This window comes from Pollachius pollachius (genome assembly GCF_949987615.1).
Source record: "Pollachius pollachius genome assembly, chromosome: 6".
Lineage (NCBI taxonomy): Eukaryota > Metazoa > Chordata > Actinopteri > Gadiformes > Gadidae > Pollachius > Pollachius pollachius.
In genome coordinates, this window is record NC_136939.1 from 13,764,883 (window position 1) to 13,789,614 (window position 24,732).

The 24,732-nt window shown below is 45.8% G+C and overlaps 1 protein-coding gene across 2 annotated transcripts in view; it reads left to right on the forward strand.

The window, feature by feature from the left end:
• zbtb16a (zinc finger and BTB domain containing 16a) overlaps positions 1–24,732 on the forward strand; it is a gene marked incomplete at its 3' end in the record, with an annotated part of 101,205 nt that overhangs the window by 16,530 nt on the left and 59,943 nt on the right. For both annotated transcript variants that reach the window (XM_079738564.1, XM_079738565.1), the window contains exon 3: positions 23,026–23,123. In XM_079738564.1, coding sequence (XP_079594690.1) covers positions 23,026–23,123 — 98 coding nt within the window. The remainder of the gene's footprint in view (positions 1–23,025; positions 23,124–24,732) is intronic.

Sequence of the window (24,732 nt, forward strand, 5' to 3'; positions counted from 1 at the left end):
TATTGCCGAAGAAGGTTTATATGCATACATGCATACATGCATACATACATACATGCATACATACATACATACATACATACATACATACATACATACATACATACATACATACATACATACATACATACATACATACATACATACATACAGTGGGGCTGGATCTTATATAGTGGCACTGGATCTTGTTTAGTAGGGCTCATTAGTTTATTGTAGGGCTGGATCTTTTTTAGTAGGACTGGATCTTGTTTAGTAGTGCTGGATCATATATAGTTGATCTGGATCTTGTTTAGTAGGGCTGGCAGGACTTTCACATGGCCTCAAGGTCCTGACCCACCTACCTTTTTTGGCCCCGTTTTCTCTCTCTCTCCCCCTCTCCCCCCCACCCTTCCCATCCCCGGCGATAGTCCAAGGGCCTTTTGAGTCGGGGCCCTCAACCCCCTGTGGCGAGCGCCCCTTCAGCACATTTAATAGTGGCACTGGAACTAATTGCCCAACCTTAGATGTGTTTTGAGAGCTGGACTGCCTCAACTGACACAATGCCACTCACACCTCCAAAACACTCCACCCTAAACAGAAGAGGAGAGGACACATTCTGCTGGAAAACCACACTTTTGCTGTTCTGTTGTTCCTTCTCCGACAAATGATAGTTTATCGTTTCTCTTTACGGGTTATAGTTGTCCTTTAACTGTATATTTATCACATGTTGTGAAAACATCGGCCTTTCCTTCGCTCTTTGGCCGGCGTACAACATTTCCTTTCTCCTTCTTTTGGCTCGCCATCCGCATTAGCAGTGGTTTGTGTCTTTGTGTCCCCTTCGAGCCGACCCTCAATTGCTCGCTGTTTTCTCATGCTTTAGCAAAGACATTCCCTGCAAATTCCGTCGCCGCCATTTTGTGCCTCTATCCTATCACACTCAACATGGAGCGACAGGGTACCCCATTTGTATTCCGTATACATATCTGTAATCCCCTTTTTTTTATATTTTATTCTTTTATAACTTTTCTTTTTCTTTCACCTTTCTGTACGCTGTTCAAAGCGCGCGTCTTGTTGTCGGTCGCTGGGAGTGTAAAACGGTGTCTAGCACTAGACTGTCGCTGTTCGCACTGCCATGTCTGTCGGCTCTTTGATTCTGTCTCACGCAGCTGTATCCCAAAGAGGGACAGTTCAAAGAGGCCGGGGAGACGGGAGAAAAAGGAGTTGACAGTTCCTTTTTTATGATTTTATTAGGCCAAAGGAAGCATTGTGTGCAGAGGTGTTGGGCTGTAATTGGTTATGTCCTTGTTTCTTCGGTGTATTACTTCCTTTCCCTCGCCTCTCCTTAGGTCACGCTCATGAGTCGGTGCCGTGTGTGTACATTTTTAAGCACCATGCTAACTACATGCATGACTTCAGCCTTTTGCTGCACATAGCTGGATTCCTATCTACCCATGACCAGCCCTAAGCCCATTTCCCAGAGACTGTCGGGTCCCACTTTGCCATTTGTTGTCTATCAATATCTGGTTTGTTGCCTTTTTCTTAAAGTGTGAACCCATTTGGTAGCTCCCCTCTTTTCCTTCCGTCTAGACATTTTATTAAACGTAAAAAAGCAGCGACGTGATGTCACCAAGCCGGGCAGCATGCACGTTCCCAGCTTGCCACCCATACGTTATCCTGTATGGTGCAGGTGCTGAAATAGGACACGTTTTATGCACCGTCAACCGCAAAATTAAATCAAGGTTTCACAAGTTACTCCTGTCAAACACAACATAACCCGGCATACACTGTAAGGGTGAGACATGTGCTTTCCATCTCATATTGACAGTGCTTGCTGCATGAAATATATTTATCCTCTGTAAATTCGAATGCATCTTATCATGGACGTATAGCAAATAAATAACATTTCTGCACCATGCAACCAGCCCCCCCGCCCCCGAAAAGTAAATAAAAATGGCATCGTCTTGGGGCTTGACAGCCCATGTGAAAAGGTTAATATGAGGCCTATAAAAAACACAAACCTGTAAAATATATCCGTGTGTGTGTCTATATACATCACGATTTATCGAGTCTCCGTTTTAATATGACAAACAACGTCTCTGACCTCACCGTGCAACGCGCTCGTCAACGACCTTTTACACAAAGCCAAATATAATCCAGCAAAAGACAAATTAAGCTCCTTCCTCACAAAATCAACTCGTAAATTGGATTACGGGGGGAACCTTACTGGCCTGCATCCAGCGCGACGGCCGGGCTACTTTGCAGCGCTGCCGGGATAAGTAATCCTGCACAAGAATGAAGCCGTTGACAGATGTTGCCACGGCGATCAAGAACAGCAGTCCCGATAAAACGGAACCTCGTAAAACAATTAGTCGTATAATCCCAGACCCTGGTCCCAACAAGCTAAATGTATATTATGATCCGTGCGGATGTTAGCTTCGCTAGATGCAGCGGTTAGCACTCTCCAGTCTATTATGTTAATTTGTTTTATTTTTATTTATTTTTATTTTAAGAAGAGCCTACTGCCATTTATTTTGTGTTCATAAGGTCACACGTGTCAGTCTGCTTGGTGCTACGCATGGCTCGCGTCACAAATGCAGCCTTCACACGTATCAGACTGTCCAGCCTTGTGTTGTTGCTCATTCCTGCGTGACAAGAGGACCCTACGCGTTCAACCTGACCAGGCTCCGAGTTATTGATTAAAGTCAACACTCGCAATGGAGCCATAGAATAATTGTTGTCAATTTAACATGGCAGACTTAGTATTATCTCTGATACATTTGGGAATTACATCAAAATCATTTTTCTTTGGTTCAGATGCTATGTCGATGGGTCCACACACACGCACACACAAACTAATTTACCCTATTGTTCAGTGGTAAATCAGTGGTATGTCATATTTAATCACTGCGAGCGCCTTTACCCCTCTTCTCTCTTGCAGTGTGGTTCTTGATGGTGCTTTCAGAGGTTCACAAACCGGTCATTAACATTCTTTTATTCATATTTTTCCCGATGTGAGTATGTGTTAGTGTTTGCTACTGATGTTTCCAGAGAGTGAGAGATAAAGCGAGAGAGAGGGAGAGAGATGGAGAGAGAGCGATAGGGCAAAGAGAGAGAGGACGCTTACCTTGAATGCAGCAGGCTGAATTAAAAGTTATTCAGGTAGTGGGGGTGAAAGAAAATGCTCGCTATTAATGAATCATTAATTTTAAGGTTTACCCAAATTAATTCTCCTTTAGACTCGCCAGAGGATTGCGTAAAGTCCTCTACTCGTGCGATTGTAAAAGGGAGAACAGCCTTCATCCTTTAATTCTATGAATGAAATGTCAGAAGCGGTTTTAATTGGTGTTAATTGTGCTCTCGAGAGGGTGAGAATAGCGGTCGTCCTTGTTGAGAATGTCTACTTGATGAGATGTGTGCCCATCGCTCGATGGAACACGTTGTTAGAAAATACAGTTGCTAAGACTTCATGCATTTATCAGTTGCTAGTGCTAGAGTACCACCTTGACTATTCAGTCTGTGCCTCAACAATCATTCAATTCAACAGGGCAAAGAGTGAAAAAAGCCTCTTGTAAATGGTTTGCCCCTGGCTGAATTATTAGACGATATTAGCACTTTACATATTTAAAAAACAATATTTATATGAATTTGAGTGTTAAAGTGGCACTTAATGACTCAGTGCAGGGATGAAAGTTAACCAACGATTGAATTCTTTCATCTGGCTGCTCTTGGAAGTATGTTCTTAAATTGTAATTTTTAAACTTTTTCCCTTTGAAGATTTGTGGATGTGCTTTCAGTTGCTGTCCAGCCTTTTAAAGGGTAATTAAATATCACACGCCATGGATTCATATTTATTTTATTAACTTTATCCCCATTGGTGTGCCAATGCTAAACCAAAATAGATCCAGCTGAGTCTATTGAAAGGAGGCTGGTTGTTCCGCTTCAGAGCGATGCTGGGGAAGAATCAAGGTTGCCTGTTATCGGGAAGCATTAGAGAGGTGGACGAGCCGCCAGCAACCAATGGTTGTGCAGAGGCCTGCTTTGTAACCAGCCAGACAGGGGAGAGAAAAAAATCTGCTCTTGTGGTGTTTTCAGGAGAAACATGTACTGCATCAACACAGCCAACCTGGGCTAAGCCAAAACTTTCATTGAAAGTGGTTGAAAGAAAAGGTGATTCCTGTTTCTAATTACACGGCGCCTTGTCTTTGTCGTTTTTCTTTGGTCTTGCTGATAAATCGTCTTTCAGATTTACTGTTTATAATAAATTGCATTGGATCATCCATGTTTATTGTCTTAATCATTCAATTAATATTTACTTTGAGGGCAGAAGGGTTGATGAAAGTTAAGTACATGGTGTTATAAAGACTGCATACTGCGTTGTCAACCTGATGCAAATACATGGATACATGTACACATGGATATTGATTTGATATGCTGATATCCTAATAATGCCTATCCTTCCTTATGACATGCGTGTTAATATTGTCCTGAAGTACTCGTTTGTTTGGGTTTGGATGGCAACAATTGGCAGGAGACACTTCCTGTTGCGAGGCTGTTGCAAGGGTGGCTCTTACTGTGGTTACTTTGTCACGGGTCTGATCAAAATCAGGAAGGACTGAAGATTACACATGTGGGCTTTTTTTATTCTTTGCCAAAGCAGTTGGCACACAATTGAGTTTACCAGAGAGCACTTAGTTTCCGACAATTGCCAACTAGTGGGGTGCATGTGTGCACCTTTTGAATCTGATGATGTGGTTTGCAGTGCATGCATGCCTAATACATATTCCTGTCCATTAGATGCATTTAAACAGAATGAGCAGGATACAAAAGCATTTCACATCAGTTTGTATGGTGTGCTTATACTTCCCTGCATGAATCAAAAACGGTTCGATAAAAATACTTATAAAATATATTTTATATTTATAATATCTCTAGCTTTTTTTTTGCCATCAACATTACTTAATCTACGAAGGTAAGATGTCATAACTGATCATAAGTAAAGAGAATGCATTGACGGTTGCAGTCAGCTTATACCATCAGAGAACTGCACTTCAGCCATCAGGACAAGCGAAGGACAACATCGGGCCTTTATGTTGATGCTGCGGTTACAGTGCTCACTAGTTCCTGATGCTCGGGTCCACCTTGCCTCATTAAACCATGTTTAAGTAAACCTTTTCTGGTGTCCTGGCTGAAGGTCACAGAGAGACCAGAGTTTTTTTAGTCTTGCAGCAAAAAACTGGGAACCACAAACACAGTAACCACTGAATAATTAAACTCGCACATATCGAAGGTAGCAGCCCCACATTTTAACTGGAGCAATCTCCTTTCTTTTATGTGGGCTGGAACAGCCTCCCTCAAACTGGATCTAGCCAGGTACCCGTCGAGGTTGACCCTCAGCTTCAGGGGCCCACTTACCTACAAATAAGCCTGAATATATCCAGTTCTTTAACAATCAAATGAATGTGAATATCAAAATTAAGTTATTAACTGTGTTGCACATATGAAAAAAAACATGTTTAAACAGTCAATCGGGTAAAAACAAGTGAATGTCTCCAAGTAGTCAGGGCTCCATGGCTTGCTGCTTAGGCACCCGACCTGCGGTCCGACAATCCCTGGCCTGGAGGACTAGCACGCACGCTAAGTCAATCGCCAGCGAAGGGTCTGCTTGGCTCTGCTGAGGGCCGGGGGCCGGCATGGTTAGGGGACGGTCGTAATGCGGGACTCGAAGAGCATAAATACAGGACGGCATCACCTTGAGTCTCTGGAACAGAAAACACCCCATCTTTGCCCACTGTAGGGCTTTTATGGTTGAAAAGACAAATAACTCAGCCATTGAATGTCACCGAGGGAGCCTGGGTTCTTTGAGACAGGCACTTTAAACAGCAGTCAAGAGCGGATAAAGGAGAGGGAGGGAAAAGCCATTTCCCAATATTAGATATTATGAATATTAGAGAAATTTGGTTAGCTTTGCATTTAGCTTTAGGATGATTCTAAAGTGGATAGGACGACCTGGTCAGACCTATTTTCAAGGTTGACGTTGTCAATTGAACATAAATAGATCTGTCAGCCCCTGGGCACTGGACAGTGTGCATTATCGGAGTAAGGGCCAGCAGCACAAAAGACTGAGCCCTTGAAAGCCACGAGACATGCCTAAGCAAGACCTTGTCATCACTTGTCCCAGGCCAATACCCACCTCTCTTGACCACTCCATTGTGCACACACACACACACACACACACACACACACACACACACACACACACACACACACACACACACACACATCCCCCCGCTTGTTGTCTCTGGGTTGTCACTTTAAAGCCAGAGATAAGCAATCACCCAGAGCTGATATACAAACAATCTGCTTTTAAAGAAGCCCCCCCAACCCTCTCGACCCCCTCTTCCTGTACACACACATACCTTAACTTCCTCCCAGACAATTGACGTATTCAAAATGGATGCCTTCTTCTGAATGCCTATGCCATTGTCTCAGGCGCTTTACGCACCGCTTCCCCCAACACAAAGGTCACTCATCGTGACAGCATAAAGCTCTGGCCATTAGGGGTTGATGAATGACCTGGCCCACCGGTCAAGCCTTGACCTCCTTCCCATGGTCCTATAATCTAGTCTTTATCTTTAATTTTTTGTCTCTCTCTTTCTAAGACTCTGACCAACTTTCCGATGTCGTTTTGGCAGGCGGGGTCAGGAGACACTGGTTGTTCAAGCTTTCCTCTATCTATTTGCCCATGGGGACTAGAAATTGACACACACACACACACACACACACACACACACACACACACACACACACACACACACACACACACACACACACACACACACACACACACACACACACACACACACACACACACACACACACAGCAAGTGTACACATAGACACAAGCAAACAGTAACAGGATGCTTTCAGCTCTTATCTCGGGTGCTTTTAGGACAGCTGTTGAGTGCAAGCAGCTCACCTTTGACCCCTCTGTACCGATAGACTTCAACTCCCCACACCACTATCACCACCAGCACCATGACAGCCCCACCTCCCAGTACATCATAAATTCCTACCTCCGCCTTGCTAACCCTTCTCGCTGGGCTACAGTGGAAACCTACTTTAGTTTGACCGTTGCCCATCTGCTCTTAAACCACCAGCAAACACCTTCACTTTTTGACATGCAAAAATGTGCGGACAGAGCGTTTATCCTTGAGGACATGGTGGAAAAAAAAATAGATAATCAATAGGTTGAGATTGCTGTCCTTCTTTTTCTGCACCTTTTTCATTGTAACACGCCAGGTGTGAGACGTGTGTGTGTGTGTGTGTGTGTGTGTGTGTGTGTGTGTGTGTGTGTGTGTGTGTGTGTGTGTGTGTGTGTGTGTGTGTGTGTGTGTGTGTGTGTGTGTGTGTGTGTGTGCACATGTGTGCCTGTACGTGTGTTTGGGGGGGTCTGCCACACTGGCTTTCAGGCGGGGCTGACACAGTTGTAGGCAGGTCTTTATTTGGTCTGCATTGGTATTTGCACTTAGGTTAGTAACCCCTCTCGGCCCATATTATCCCCCCCCAATCTTTCTTTATCTTGCTCTACCTCGCGCAACCAGGCTTAAAACAATGTGCCTTGTTTCAGAAGCAAAGGAAAGGCTAAATTTCTGCCTGGAGGGAGGGAGGGAGAGAGGGAGAGAGACTTTATTAGCCAACCGTCCCTCCCCTGAAACACAAGTGTAATCAAGCCTCGGTAGAACATTCTGCCACCGTGTACTTCTGTGACCCGAGTGGAGTTAGGAATTATCTTCTGGCTTGTCCAGATCCTAATCTAGATTATGATATGTGGGGAGGATTCATATGGTGTGTGTGCATTGCTTTTGTGTGTGCGCACATGCAGGCAAGGAGCCGTGTGAGTGTCGGTTGGCTTGTATTGGCTCATTGTTTGGAAAGTTTGAGAGTGTCATATAAATAGGCTATTCATTCATTACCTACTTGCTTACACAATCCAGAAGCAATCTCGCTATCATGAGACCGGTTCAAATGTCTTACTACACAAGGCAGCACAGAGACACAGACAGACGCACGCACGCACAGCACAGCACACACACACAGGCACACACGGACACAAACACACTCTCCTTCTCAACCACACATACGCATACATACTTGCACACACATTTGCACACACATTTGCTTTCTTACTCACACCCACGCACACACACTCTCACCCTCTTTCGCATACACAGACACACTGTGGGCAGAGGCTTGCGTCTTGGTGATGGTTATCTAGGTGCGTGTGCCCACAGTTTGACGCCACTGCTTGGCTGGTCCGCTCCAGGCCAGGTCTAGGGCCCACATGGCTGGGTCCTAGACCCATGGCCTTGGTGGGGAGAAAGGCCCATTGTGGGCCTAGTGGCGCTTTTGTCCAGATGGTTCACATACCTTTAGTCATGCTCCAGGCAAGGAATTTACTCCCTTGGGATGAAGTCCCTGACCCTGGATGCAACAAGGGCCAACATAAACAGACCCCTGTCCTTATCCCAAGCCCCAACACACACACACACACACACACACACACACACACACACACACACACACACACACACACACACACACACACACACACACACACACACACACACACACACACACACACACACAGGGAGAGGGGGTGGAGGGGGTCTGACCTCAGTTGTTTGAACTCATTATGGGGTTGACAGACAGAGGGATGATGAGAGAGAGACAGGGATGAAGAGAGGGAGAGCTGGTTATTACAGTGTAAATTGGTAACGTCTTCACTACACTTTGTTTATAAACAGGCCTTGGATTAACAGTCTAAAATCCTGGAAGTGGGTCCCTGAATCGGTGCTGGAGCCATGTTTCTAAATGAGGGACTTCTGCATGTATGGTCTGGCAGAGCGACGGGGCAGAAAGAGAGAATTATGTGTGTAATTACACTTGTAAATAGTTTTTTTTTATCTCCTTTTAAAACATAGCCTTAGCAGACGTCCAATAAAACAACGGATTTTTAAATGGATCCAAGGAGACAAAAACAACACGGAGACAAAAACAATACAAAAGAAAAAATGTGTTTCATTTTTTTCCTTGGGTCTTTCACTCGTGATACATTTTGTACGAGAACATTTCATTCTCAGACATCGATGGCCTTGCCAGAAAAGCCAGATGGAGAACAACAACAGCAGAGTCAGTGAGAGACATTCTGCGCTCCGTTCCACACTCTCCTCTGTGGTTGCACGCACCGGGAAATGGCTTTTCCCTCCCTCTCCTTTCTCCAGTTTTAATTTAGTACAGTTTAATTCAGGCCTGCTGGACGTGTATAAATAAGGACAGGGACTGGATGCCATCCTTTGGTACTGTAACTTCTTGTTCTTGTTTTTAAGGACGTTTCCACATGAATGTTTATAGACTAGTTGGTACATGTGTTCTGGCCCCATTTAGAATTATATCCCTTATTCCCTGAGGAGCTTTCTTCCGCTCCGGGGGTCGTCACAACAAGCTAGGCTGCCCTACTGCAGAATTATGGTAATGTCCGATGCTGCACACGGACGGCCACAGTCTTCATATATCGCATATGGCGCTTAGCTTCTTTTTTTTTGTTATCGCGTCAATATAAATTTTGCCAGAGCCATTATACATTAGCGGACAAGATGGTTGACATTCACCCGATACCATTACAAGTCGGCTAATGGTCGAGACGGCATTGCAAACCATTCTAGAAGCAACATTTGCAATGTGTCAATCGCAAAACACCTGCCATAATCATGCTACTCGGCATCATCCCCGACAGTGCAGTGTTGACCAAACAAATATCACGGGATTATGTCCTCACACGCCCCCCTCCTCCTGCCTTTTTGTTACCGCCCCCCTCCCCACTCGCTTCCTCCTGATACCGTAACCCTCTCTCCACTTCCTCCACCTTACCCCACCCCCCCCCTTCCCCTCCTCATCTGCTGCTGCCTCGGTGAGGGACCTCCCCCCCCCCCTCCTCCACATATCTGTCGGCACGTATCCGCCGCTCAATCGCTCTCGGCGGGCGGGGGTGCCGGGCCGGCGGGTGGGGCTTCCTAACAGCTCGTGGCGGCTCTTCCATTAATCAAAGACACATCCAGTGTCCCATTACAGAAACACCGCTGCTCGGCCTGTCCCTGGCTGACAGCCCGCCAATTCATCTTCTCGGGAGGAATGGAGGCGGGGTGTTGGTGTGTGTGGGGGGGAGGTGGAGAAAGAAAAAAAAAAAAAAAAAAAGGTATTGTGCCTCACACCGGTTGCCTTTTATTCTACCGGTTTTGGGCTGGAAGTGGCGATGGAGGGGGGTGGAGAGAAACATTGGGTTGGGGGGGGGCCTGGGTTCTGGGGAGAGCAACGGGAAGACCCCTTCTGAAATTGTTTTCTCTGGGTCAGGCAAACAGCAGGCAGTGGGGGGGGGGGGGGGGGGGGGGGGGGGGGGGTTCTGTGAGGGTAAATTGCTTGTCTTGGGTAACACGCCAGGTAGAGGGAGGGAGGGAGGGAGAGAGAGCGCTGGGTGGAGGAGGAGGGTGGTGTTGAGGAGGGGGGAGAGAGTTGGTGGGGTTGACGTTTTAGGAAGGATTGAGATGTGTTGCCTTAAGAAAGTGATTCCATTTCTTTGCAGTCGGCCAATTGGGGAAGAAGAAGAAGAGACGGTGGAGGGGGTGGTGGTGGGGGTTGGGGTGATTCCACTATACCTTCGCTGCTGTGCCAGTGCTTAAAGGAACACTTTGCACGCATCATGGTGACATACACACACACACACACACACACACACACACACACACACACACACACACACACACACACACACACACATCGCAGACGCATCGTTGCACTCTTTAGGTGCTGGAGTCGGACACTAAATGGACCGGCTTATCTGGTAGTACGCTCCGTAGATGGCTGCCATCTTAACTTTCTAGTTAACTCCTTACTTCTACTCTCTTTTTTAGCTGGCCCTAAATGACAAGTATTAGCCCTGATTCATACCTGACTGTTAAAACGACAGGGACATGGCGGGAAAGATTCTGATAGGATGATGTGAATGTTCAACATCATCAATAGCATTAATATCCTATCAGATTCTTCCCTCTTGACCTTGGCCGATGTCAACATTTTCAATATTTGTCAGACATGTAGCAAAATCAAGTGAACATACACTGGATTGGATGGTTGTGCACAAATGCACAACAGACGCTGAAATAAAACATACAAAGAATACCATGTGAGCTAAACACTGAGCGCTATATATTTGACACAAAGACGCATTGACTTAGTCACCAATTAGACGGGTAGTTTATTTAACACTTTACATAACGCTGCATCTGATATTGAGTCTTAGTAACTGCCGTCTGTTGATGCAGTGCCGTTGCCAATTCACATCACATCGCTAATCGCCGCAGACCAACAAACAAACAACGTATTTGTTTGGGATCGAGGGAGATTTGAAGGGAGTAGTGGCGGTAATGTAAATGCAAATACTGAGGGGGGAACGGGACAGCTGCCCCTCACCCCACCCACAACCAAAACACCACCACCACCAACACATCATCCTCCAGACTGAAAGAACCAATATGTCTCTCCACCCACCCCCCTCCCCCCCCCCCACGCACACACACGCGCGCGCACACACACACACACACACACACACACACACACACACACACACACACACACACACACACACACACACACACACACACACACACACACACACACACACACACACACACACACACACACACACACACACACACACAGACCAGCCTCCTTTCTCTGGCGAGATTGGCAAGATGCAGGCAGCAGTGCTAGTTGGCACAGTGTGTGTGTGTGTGTGTATGTGTATGTGGTTGCGTGTGTGTGCAGTGGTGGGCTGTCGCCGGGGCTAATTCTGACACCCAATGCCCACTGGGCTATTAATTACCCTGTGTGTAGCGTGGCATCTGCTGAATGGACAGGCGGAGGGGAGGGGTGGAGGTGAGGAGAGTTTGCACAGACGGCACGGTGCTCCGTCACTCGCCCCCTCCTCCACCCCCAACCAATGTATACTCAGAACCTCTCTCTGTCTTCCTCTCTCTCTAACTTGGTCTGATCTCTGTCACTTTCTCTGTCTGTCTGTCTGTCTGTGGGTGGGTGGGAACCCCAGGTGCATTTGCACAGCCATTCTTATTGGACTCATTGTGTATATATGATAGATTTTGGCAGCCGCGCTTTCCTTTCTCTTTGGTCCAATCTCTCCCCCGCTTACACACACACACACACACACGCACGCACGCGCGCGCACACACACACACACACACACACACACACACACACACACACACACACACACACACACACACACACACACACACACACACACACACACACACACACACACACACACACACACGCCCCCTCAGAAAACAAAACAGCAACTAGGCTGGCAATATTTAACCACCACATGACAGTGTCCACAGATGCCCTGTCTGTGAAAGTGGAGTGGAGGAAAATATGCATCCGTTCAATCCATTTCACTTTGGCGTGCAGCTCGCAATGTTTTAAAACACAATTGTTTCCTCCGAGAAGGGCTGTCACATTTGTTTTGTTAGATTTTCTTCCAACATTTCAATGGTTTTATTATACACGCTCTGGATCAGGCTGTGGCTGTCTCATGGTGCCGAGTTGTGCACTTGACTTACAATATGCACTATACTTGAGTACTGTATAAACTATACAATACTACGATGTACGTTGTACTTGTGGTTTATGCACTATACTACCATATACGGTAGATGCCATTGTATAACAATATACTCTAGTACTATATAGAATAAGCATAGTATACACTCTATAGTGTATGTTATACACCGTGACCACTGCCAGCACTAGTATACTACGGTACTTATACTACCATAGTATTGTGTCTATTATACACTGCTACATATATACTATAGTACCAGACTAAAGGACTTAATTCAGGGTATTTCGTATGATAGTATAATGTATACTGTACACTATATTACTAGAACTATAGTAGTTTATACAGGGTATGAAGTTCCAGTGTATATTGAATATTATATACACTTCTCCGTACATGCTGCAGTAGTAGGCCTTTATAAACAGAGGTCCCTCCAGTCTGTCCGTAAAGGATGCACCTTCCTAAGGACGGAGCCCCCCTGGCTTATCAGTCGTGGGAAGAAGCTGAGATGCTGGTGTTTTGGTTACAGGACCTCTGTCTGTCTGCCCACAACGCCACGCCCTATCGATCGATCTCCCTCTTTCTCGCCCTTGTCGGGTGCAACACACACACACACACACACACACACCGCCGTTGCCACCACCGCTAGACATTGACCAGTAACCGCACACACACACACACACGGGTGTCTTGCGTCGCCATAGCCTGGAGGTGACCTCGCCTCCCCACCGCTAGCCACGCTCCTTCTCCCACGCTTATTGTAACCCCCCCCCCCACCACCCCCCCCCCCCACCATCCCATAAGAACCAGCTGATCAACAGTCGGCTCCTTGTGCACACAGACACCCGCCCAGACACACTCCCACAAGGAACACACGGGGTGCTGCGTGGGTCAGAAAGAGAGGAGTTGTCTCTTCGTCTGAGTCTGGAGTTATTCCTGTCTTCCGTGCCTCCGGCCAAGAAACTGTCAGCACGTCCTTTTTTTTTTTTCTTCTCCCCTCAACTTCTTTTCGTCTCTGGTTTGCTTATGTATTTTCTTTTCCTGCTTCCCCTACTTTCACTTTTATACCCCCCCCCCAACACCTCCTCTGTCTACCCCTCCTGTCTAAGCGAGTCTCCTTGTTTTTTCTCTCCATTCTTTCTCACTTTTTCTCTCTCCCTCTCTCCCCCCCTCTCCCTCCCCTTCTCTCTCTCCTGTTACTTGGGATGGTAAATGAACCAGGGTCTGATCCTATTATTTTTAAATGTGTGACCTGTTATAATGTGTCACCCATAATATTACGTTACTCTATTTCAACCCTGTGACTACAGTTCATACTGATGATTAATTCAAAAAAGTGTCAAAATAAACTGGTCGAGCCGAGCTGTCTAAAAGTAATATCTACATTATGAATTAATGTATCTTGAATTTGGGACTATATATCAGCTTTTTGTGCCTTTATGGACAGGGAAAACAAACATGATGGTGGGTTAAAGAAGAGTCATTAAATAGACAATGGGATGGGGTGTAGCTTGGGACCACAGCTGGGATCGAACCTTGGTCGCCACAACCTGCTACTGCCTACATGATTCGTTCACTAGCAGGTTGAGCCAGCAACCGGCCCCTAATAAAATGAATTAACCACCAGGAAAAGGTCAATAAGCCGACCAAAAGACAAAAAGGTATATAGTCATACAATTCTGGAATTGTACAATATTTATTTATTATTTATGAGATTTCAATTGTTATAAAACCCAATCCAATACTAAACCAATGTAATGAAAAACATAAAAGAGAGCTTTAAAATCATACACATAAAAATCACAACAAAAGTATTCTCGGAACACACATTCCCTTTCTCCCAATCTCTCTCTCCCTCTCTCCCCCTCTCCCTCCCTCCCACCGTGCACGGTGGGCTAGCAGACGTGCACTGAATGAAAGCGTAGATGGCCTAACACCACTGCTGCCACCCTAACCTCCCCCAGCGTCCACACACACACACAGACTCACACAGTCATAGACACACGGCACACAGCCATAGACGCACACACACACACAGCCATGGTGGCACATACTCCAAAACACTGGGTTGCTAAGGTCAGACACATCAAAACAACCTGCCTACGGCTATCTTGAGTGTCAAAATAAGGCTTGAAACTAAACAGTCTCTTCCCCCTCTCCCTTCTTTCTAAACACCCGTTATTCCAAGAACTCTTCCGTGAAGAAAGATGGAGTCCATTTTGCTCATAATTGTCAATTTGTAGGCCTCTCACGAACAGCAACAGGGTCCCCAGAAACTGACACACACACACACGCACGCACGCGCGCGCACACACACACACACACACACACACACACACACACACACACACACACACACACACACACACACTCTGACACAAATACACACCACACACAAAGCATGCACCATCACCACTATCCCCTCCCACAGAGCTGTCTCTTTCCTAGAATGTGACCTGTTTGCCATAGCCGAACGGCTACAGTAAGCCAATCCCAGTAGCGTTGCATAACAGTCTGAGAGTGAGCGAGCGAGAGATGGAGAGAGCGAGCACACGCACGCACGCACACACACATGCACACACACACAGAGGGCGAGAGAGACACACACACACATGCAGAGAGGGAGAGAGAGACACACACACAGACTCCTGAAATAATCACCTTGTCAACAGCCCTGTTTTCGGCTCTCTATCCTATACACCCCCGCCCTCCCCCACAACATCCCTGGCTTTCTCTCTCTTTTTTTTTTTCCCCCTCTAAACCGGGACAAACAAGGCTGTTTACATCGGAGAACCACTGCCCAGATTGCGGCATCACTGGCGGGGGGAACTTTCTGCAGGCCCAACATCTGCAAAATTGCGGCAGCTGTCACACTGACTGTGGCAAATAACCCTCTCCGTGGATCCCAAGGAAGATTTATACACCTACCCACCCCAATAACGCCTACTGCTATCCCCATCACACGCTCAGTACGCCCCTCCCCCCCTCCACCCAACACACCATCCACCAAACACCCAAGGGAAATGGTGTTTCTACGTTGCCATTTGCATTTATGTCACTTTATTTGTGAGTTTTTTTTCCGCTATGGCACAGGTAGTTTTTCCTTTTTTCCCCCGTTGTTGGTGGAACGCTGCATTTTATTGATGTAACAGGTGCTCCCGCTCGGCTTTTGTTATGACTGGTGCCGACGGAACAACACGTCTCTATCCCCCACTCTGTCTCTCTCTGCCATACAAAACAGCAGCTAAAGTTAGACTTCTCTGAGGTTGACGTTTATTTAGTTCTGCTCTTTTTTTTTTTTTTGCTACTTGATGGAAGGTGATTCCGATGCATAATGCATGAGCTGCGACTAAAGCATTGTTTAAAAGCGTCCGTGTGTGTGTGTGTGTGTGTGTGTGTGTGTGTGTGTGAGGGTAGCCTTCACACTCAAACATGCACTCTAACCCCATCTCAGTGAAGAAAAGAACAGGGAGTAGATGTGTGGAGAAAAAATGTAAGAGAAAAGCGCCCGACTTACATTGTCAAGGCAGAAAAGGGAAACTAAATAAAATACAAAACACATTTTGACACACTATTTTCAGATGCTGTGAAAAGAGTGCCGGATAAAACAAAAATGAGGAGAATGGGGGGGAGGAAGAGATGGAGTTGGAGTTTGCTTTGGCAAAGATGTGGATTTTTTATGTCATGCCTTGTCGCAAGAGCGTCTTTCAACCGTCCAAAAGACAATATTTTGGTTTAGTTCATGTGTGATCCCTTGTGCTCTCATTATGACTGCTCCTCACTCCAAAAGCAACCCCCTTTTTGTAGGAATACTTCCAGGTCAAATGTGTCAGGAAAAAAAATCCATTATTATCTGCTGGAGACACCAAGGAGCTAAGTATATCTTGGTTTATCTTAAGCAAGCACAACTCGGTCTCCTATATACCCCTGAGCCATTGGTCGAGCTCCAACATTCTGTCGCAAACCGATTGGATGTTTTATTTGGGTTTTCTCCACCTTAGGCACTTAAAGTGCCAGTAAGCCCAAAATCCTCTTCTATTTGTTTATAAATGTGTTAGTCTGTAGTCTATGATCTTGAACATTGTGTCAGTGTACATAACTGCGTAATTCAGTAAAGACAGGTGTCAAGTCATATGTCTTTGCCTGCCAGTTTGTGAACGTTCTACTGTGCTCCGTACCGCCAAGACACAGACAAAGGCCGAATGTCCCAGGAATGGCCCGTGAACAATCACACTCTCGAACTGCGACAACGACGGCGGTAGTAATGTGATTATAAATAGTGCAATTATGCACTATTTATTATGTCTTTTTTGATTGGATAACAAACGTGAACACGAGTCACGAATGGTGTGTGATACGCTGTGTTGGAAAATAACTGTGCCGCGACGTTCAGCTCAAAACGCTATTATCTACCTAATTATAGTTAGGATATTTTAATAACAACACGTCACTGTCCTCAGTATCGGGGGCCAATTATAATCAACCGTGATCTTAGTTTCTCAGCTTCCAGTACAGGCATTCAATCTTTCAAGCATTTCAACATGGCAGTAAATAAACAATTGTGTGTGTGTGTCTGTCTGTCTGTCTGTCTTACCCCTGCTACTCATCGACGCGCGTGTGGCTGGAATGCCTAGCAGCCGCCTCGCCCTGCGCCCCTTTTCCCGCCTCCCCATCGAGGCGGGGAAGGGGGGGGGGGGGCGGGGACCATTCATTGATATGTGCGGGAGCAAGCGGGGATAAACAGCCTGCATCGCCCTGACCGTCGCCGCGCGCCCGGCCGGCACTACGTTTTGATGGAGCAAAGCCTGAGAGATGAGCGGTGGAGGGTGGGTGGGTAAGGGGGTGGTTGGGTGATGGAATGCTTTAATGCGCGGGTGTGGTGGGGTGGGTTGGGGAGGGCGGTAAAACGACAGCGGCAGTCGAGTGCTGGTGTCTGTGGTCAGCCGAGAGGGAGGGAGGGAAATTGAGCTTTTTGTAACCCGTCACCGCCGTTCACTTGCAGCGGACCCATTGCAAAAACCACTGCCCCGGTTTGAATGTGAATGTGGGGCTCTGCGTTGGTGCGGGTACAGGCGGCTGTGTCTGTATGCTGCCAGCTGTTTTGTATGGGCGGTGGTACACACACCCCAGGCAGAAGGGAGCGAGGGGGCTGGGTTACAAATGAGTGAGACGCGTTTGAAATTTTGAAGCGGTTTTTAAATTCGTAATGATACGGCCACATGTAGGTGTTGCGTTCTTTTTTAGGGGGTGTTTTGTGTGACTTTCACAAGACTTGATCTATATTAAGTGGTCCGCCGGTGATTGACAGGGGCATCGCTGTGAAAAAAGTCTCTCCATCTTGATCCCCCCCCTCTGTTCTCTTTTTCTCACCCTTTTCTTTTTCATTCTCTTGTGCTCTATTTCAGTCTGTTTTTTTTCTCTCTCTCTCTCTCTCTCTCTCTCTCTCTCTCTCTCTCTCTCTCTCTCTCTCTCTCTCTCTCTCTCTCTCTCTCTCTCTCTCTCTCTCTCGGTCTCTCTCTCTCTCTCGGTCTCTCTCTCTCGGTCTCTCTCGGTCTCTCTCGGTCTCTCTCTCTCTCTCTCTCTACCTCTCTCTCTCTACCTCTCCGCCAGCCAAGAGGAGAATACCGAAACGTGGGAGGGGCGGGTGCTCATAGCACCACATTAGGATCAGCAGCCAACGGAGGCATGATCTCATCCTCTGCCTTCGTTTCTCCACATTTTCATTTCACGGCGTGACGGGTCTGGTGGCTCAACGTCAGGATACCTATCTTGAGTTTACCGTCAACATTCCATCCCCAGACTCACCTTCTGCGCTCTTACATGAATATGACCGACTCAATATAAAGAATGAGCAAAAATATTATTATTCCGTTATTTTTGTTACCTTTTTTATTTAATCCCCCGGAGATTAAAAATATTTTTTTTTCAAGGGAGTTCTGACCAAGAGCAAAAGTCCATGAGGCTAGAACAATATATAAAATACAACCACCTCTCTGCTTCCCTCTGTTTCACATGTAGCCATGGCTGTATTACAAAAAGATGCATCATCTTGTCTGTTAACTAAAACAAGCCGGGGAGCTCAAGGCTTATTAACCTGTGTTTATTATCCATAACCCTGTTTAGTGCCGCAGCCTCTTTTCCATTGAGCCTAATGGCGGTGGTGGCAGGGCTCCGCTCCGGTGTGGGCGCAATATGAACCCAGGCCAGAACACTTTGAAAGAATGAGCAAACACTTAGCGTTACTCATAACAGATTGTTGTTGTTTTTCTTGGGGTGTTTAAGGCAGAGGTTTATAATGGAAGCGTTTTGTACCAAGCAGTGTGAGGTTTTGCTGTTTTAGTGCTCAAAGCTAACTTTATTTTTTGACTGTCTCTCTTTCTCTCTCGCTCTCTCTGTCTCCCTCTCTGCCTCTGTCTTTCTTTGTGTCACTTTTACTTTCTTTCTCTCTCATGCTGTCTCTGTCCATCTCTCTGTGTCTGTCTATCTGGTTGTCCTCTCGCTCTGTCCCTCTATGTTTCACTATCTGTAATTTCTTTCCGTCTCGTTCGTTCGTTCGTTTGGTCTGTCTGTCTGTCTGTCTGTCTGTCTGTCTGTCTGTCTGTCTGTCTGTCTGTCTGTCTGTCTGTCTGTCTGTCTGTCTGTGTTTTGTTTGGTCTCTCTATCTTTCTCTTTCTATCTCCCTTTCTATATTAGGATTGAGTTGGGGGGGGTCCCGTAATGCAATAAGTAAGCTCTGTGTGTGTTAACAAGGCCCAGAAGTGTTGCATGCTGATGGAGATTAATTGGTACCACACATACGCGCTCCAGAACCACGATGAGGAGGCTGGTGATAAAAATTAGGCTTCTTCTCTCCTCCCGTGCCCAACTGTCGTTACGGCTACAGACTTGTTGTGGTTTCCGAACACCTAATTCCTTAATTCGCTCTCTTCTCAATACACTTTGTCAGATACATAAAAGAAAAAAAAAACAATGTTTAGCTGAATAAATAAATGATTGCAGTTCGTCTATAGAGTTTCGTGAAATATAAGCTGTTTGAGAATTTTTATATCTTTGTCTTCAAGCAAACAATTTATCCTTATGGCAAATAATTAAATCTAAATAAAAACGATAAACAAGATGGAAAAAAGGCCAAGGGCACATGTATTGTGATTTGACTGAAGCGTTTAGGTTTGGGTTGTCCACTGTGCTTGCAGTGAAGGATAGCACAGAAATGTATTGCAAATTAAACTTTATTTTCCCATCTTGTAAACTGCTTGAGACCAAACACTAAATAATCTTTCACACCGCTCCTTTAAGGCATTCTCTTATATCTAAAATCCATCTTACTCTCCCCCTCTCTTTCTCACTCTCACTCTCCCTCTGTCTTTCTATCACTCTCTCTCTACACGCGTGTCAGAAGGTATGATGATGTATGGTCGACGAGTCCACCGGCTAACAGAGTGAGAGGGAAAATAAACAAAGTCTAGCTATACGGAGCAAGCTGTTACGGCACAATAACCTATGCCTGTAATCTATCTCACATTTCAGACACACAAACACACACACATGCACACGCACACGCATAGTCTGTCTGCGGCTGGTTTATGAGGAAGTGGGGTACTTAGGTGTGCGGCATATGTTTTGTTGACATAAATTTCAAATTTATTGCTGCTGTCAAAAAGTGAGTGTTGGACAAAGTCGATTATTAACAGAGTAAATGGCCTGAGAGAGTTTTATGACAACTTCCTTAATGGCTACAGTCAGTCTGTTTCAAATCACCCCTCCCTTCCCCACCACCAACACCACTACCACCACCTCTTTGCCTTCTTCCGAATGCCCCACAGTGTCAAACCACCATCAAACAAATATATTTATATATATGCATGTGCCTCAAATTTATACCAACGCACATACATATCCGTACCGTGTTTTTCTCTATGCGCGCGCATCTGACCCAAAGTACATGGGTACATCTATGGCGTTCATAAATGAACAGTTCTATATGCACGGGCACATGTGTCGGAGACAAACGCGTCTCTCACACTGCCGACACACACTCTGGTTTTACCCGGTCACATCTGGATGGGGAGGGGTTGGGTGTTGGAAGGTCTGTGGGGGTCGGTGGACCAGGGTCATAAACTAGAATATGGCCATTAGAACCCCCCCCCCCCCCCCCCCCCCACAAACACACATACACACGGCTGGCGTTTGACTACAACCGTTACCCCAACTTATTAGCGGGCATTAGCGATAATTCATTCATGTCATTGTGTGGATGAAGTGGTCCGCTGTAGTGTGGTGTTCACGTGACCTCATATAACCTTGTATATCTTGCCCATATCTTATGTCACACCATTTCTTTAGTCTGGGTTAAGATCTTTCGTTCAGATACTTGAAAGATGGCAGTCTTTATTTCCCTCCACTCGGTGCACTTCAATGTAATGCAACCGGCTGCAACCTTGGGCTTCAGTTCATACGCTCAGAAACGCACGCCATGATTTTGATTGGAAATACCTCTAAAACTGCAGAGGTTATAATAAATTGTATTGTCCTTAATAGGTAGTATCTGAACAAATAACAAACTATTCCTTATGCTGAGATTCACTGTGATTTTCCTCCTACAATTTGTGTGTCAGGAGCGGTATTTAGGCCAGGTGTGTGCAGTCTGATCCTCAGGGGACACAGTGCCGGTGGGCGACTCACTGCTCGTCCTGCTCCTGGGCTCACCTCCTTAATAAGTCCACCTGCACCTTATCTCTGCTCTGTCGGCTCGCCACAATAGGGAGAGTGAAGGCGGACATAAAGCCTTTGGAAAAGATTGTGTGTGTGTGTGTGTGTGTGTGTGTGTGTGTGTGTGTGTGATTGTGTGTGAGAGAGAGAGTGTGGGGCGTAGGGGTCGTTCTCAACCTTGAACGTGCAAGTGGTCTTTCCAACCTCTTGCAGCATCTGTCCATCTATTTGTCTTTCTCTGTTTTTCTCCTTTTTTCCCTCGCTCCTCCTGTTCACCCCTGACTACTCATCAATGTATCAATAATAGACTCCCTACTACTGCACAGCCTTTTTCAGACTGTTGACTGTTAACATTCAGCTGAGATTCCAGTGATCTATTGCTAACTGCGTACAGATGTTTTGCCTCCACATAGTCCTCGGAGAAACAAACATCTGAACGCTATAAATTCATTTATTCACAGACTTCTCCACGCTTGTCCGATATGTTTGTTCGCTTCACGCGCTTTGGGCTTGACGTGAGCATCGCGTCGCGCCGGCGGTTAGGGTGTGGAGAGCGCCGGATAACGTGAGAACGGCAACATATGTCTTCCCCCCCGCATCTGAGACGCATGTTCGCAACGGCTTACATTGCGTGTGCAAACAATGAGCTAAGGGCGTCTTTTGAAAGCGATTACCGATGGCTGAAAGCATGCTAATAAAGCTCATTTGCCTTTCCATTTGCTCAACGATCACCCTCAACATGCCAGCCAGGGCCTTTTCCACAATGTATTTAAACTGTTATAGAGGCATGCTGGCACCCCCAAACTTTTGTTCTCTGCCTCGGAGAATAATACTTTCACTAGTTGTGTTGTTTGGCAATGCGTCTTACCTTATAATTCAGCAAGTATGGCCATGGCATAATCCATGGCCTTTGCTTTTGCTTTGGGTAACTATGGCAATGAATTGCGGGGCTGAATTTTGACGTTAGTTGTTGTCATTCAGTTACTTGACCTTCAGGATTCTCTTGTGTATTTGTGGGTCTTGTTGCCAAATTCTGACCTTTTTTTTAAATTAAAGTTATTTTACTGTTGGAAAAATCCAGGGTAAAGTGACCTGGTTTGCTTTGTGTGTGTGGTTTTACTTTTTTTAAGACACGCACTACGCACATTTTTTACTTTGCCTTGAATATGAAATGTGTGATACAAGTAGATTCAATATTTTAATAACGAAGATAATTGAAGATGAAAGATCTTTATTCATGTGTTTCTAGGTTAGCCAATTGACATGTTTGAAATGTTCTCTCTTTTTACACCTATTATCATTTGCTGTGGCCAGTAACGTATTCAGTTCATAACCAGAAAAAGAATATGATGTGATAATGTGCATAGGCTCCGGTGAAGAAATTAATTTAAATCACAAAACAATTGTCAGGCTTTCATGACCCTGTTGCGCTTCATAAACCCCTTGATTAGAAATCGGAACAAACGATGAAACGACACGTTTACATGTCCATGTGCAATGACCCTGCGACCCTGACATTGAAGACGTGCTGTGTGTGTGTGTTATCCGGCGTTTCTTTGTCAACCGTTCCTGCCTCTGTCACAATGTGCGTCTTCCCTTCTGTCCTCCAAAGTCCTGACGGTGTGTGCGTGTGTTTTGTGTCCTCACAGGAAGATGCACAGCGGCATGAAGACCTACGGCTGCGAGCTGTGCGGAAAGCGCTTCCTGGACAGCCTCCGGCTCCGGATGCATTTGCTCTCCCACTCGGGTAAGACTCATCCCAACCCCTGCGAGCGTGTTTGCGGCGTGCCTTAAGATTTGCACGTAAAATGTACCAAAAGGGGGCTCTGACAGATCTAAATGTTATGTCGAGCGGCGCGTGCCGATACGGCGTCCTCCATGACTTTATCATCATTTGGATTGATTGTCTGTAGCGGACTCCATAGTGGTTCCATTCCAGTTGGACGTGGATGTCATCAACACTGGCGTTGCCGTGGCAGCACGAGACAGCAGAGTTTGGTCTATTGTTGAAGGCGGTCATGCTGGTCCCGACAGTGCGTGTTGCGTATACGCATTAAGCACCACTTTGCGTTGAATTAAGAGAGAACAGAGAGAATACAAATCTGCTGAAAGCATTTTAAATCAAAGAAGCGTTTTTCGCAAAGTACACAAAGGCAGGGGGGGAATGGTTGATTCAATTAATTAATCATACTGCCCTGGTAGAATTTTAAGTTGGTGTTTGTTTTTCTTTTGCTTTCTGTCCAGTCCTTTAGCACAACCATTCAAAATACGATATGAAACGGGTCACATCAGACAAAACACTAAGCTATCGTTTGCGTGTTTCGATCTTTGTGTCCGTTTTTGTTGTTTACGTCTCTGAATATATATATATATATATATATATATATAAATATATACATACACATACTTTGCCCCAGTGGATGATTACAATCATGACATGAATTTTGTTTAAAATACATACATCTATATATATATATATATATATTTTTTTTTTTTCTTCTTGACTCGCGTAGTTGCGGTGTTGAGGTGGATGAAAGACATAAAGAGAAAACGATGGAGGCGTAAGATCAAATGGAAAATGTAGCCTTGTGCCAATTCACGCATTCCTAGGCATACACATACACACATATATATACACACACACATACATCCCCCCCCACTCAAAACAAGTGCATCCTAGCTAAAGATGTGGGTAATGTATTTTTAGCAAGCGGTAGCAGTTAGTGCACAAACTTTATTTTTTTTTCCCTCTCTCTCTCCTTCTCTTCCACAGCCTCTCAGTACTAGACACGCATAAATACACACCCACACACGGATACATACACACATTAGTGCTGGTTGGCTTTGGTCTCACGCTGAAAGGCAGACAAGCGACTTCGCTGTCGACACCCGGGCGGTTAGGGGAGGGGAACGCTTGTTTGATTCATGTCTCGTTCCTCCTCCTATGCTGTTTGACTTTTAATGCATATATGTTATGTATTTGTCTTTTTTTTTTATCATTGCTGAATCTTCCGACAGACAGACATACACACAGACAAACACACACACACAGACACACACATGCATACACATGCACACACACATCCGCAAATACACACACACATGCGCACACACACATAGACACATGCGCGTGCACACACACACACACACATCATTGTCACCTCTGATATCACACACCTTGTTAGATCTTCGAAACGAGGGCAATAAGCAACAAGAGACAGACAGACAGAGAGAGGGAGAGAGAGGGAGAGAGACCTGGGCTGTGAGACATTAACATAGAGCAGGGGAACGGTGAGAGCGCTGGGGGGGAAGGAGGGGGTGAGGGAGGGAGAGACTCTGAGTGGGTCTTTTTGGTA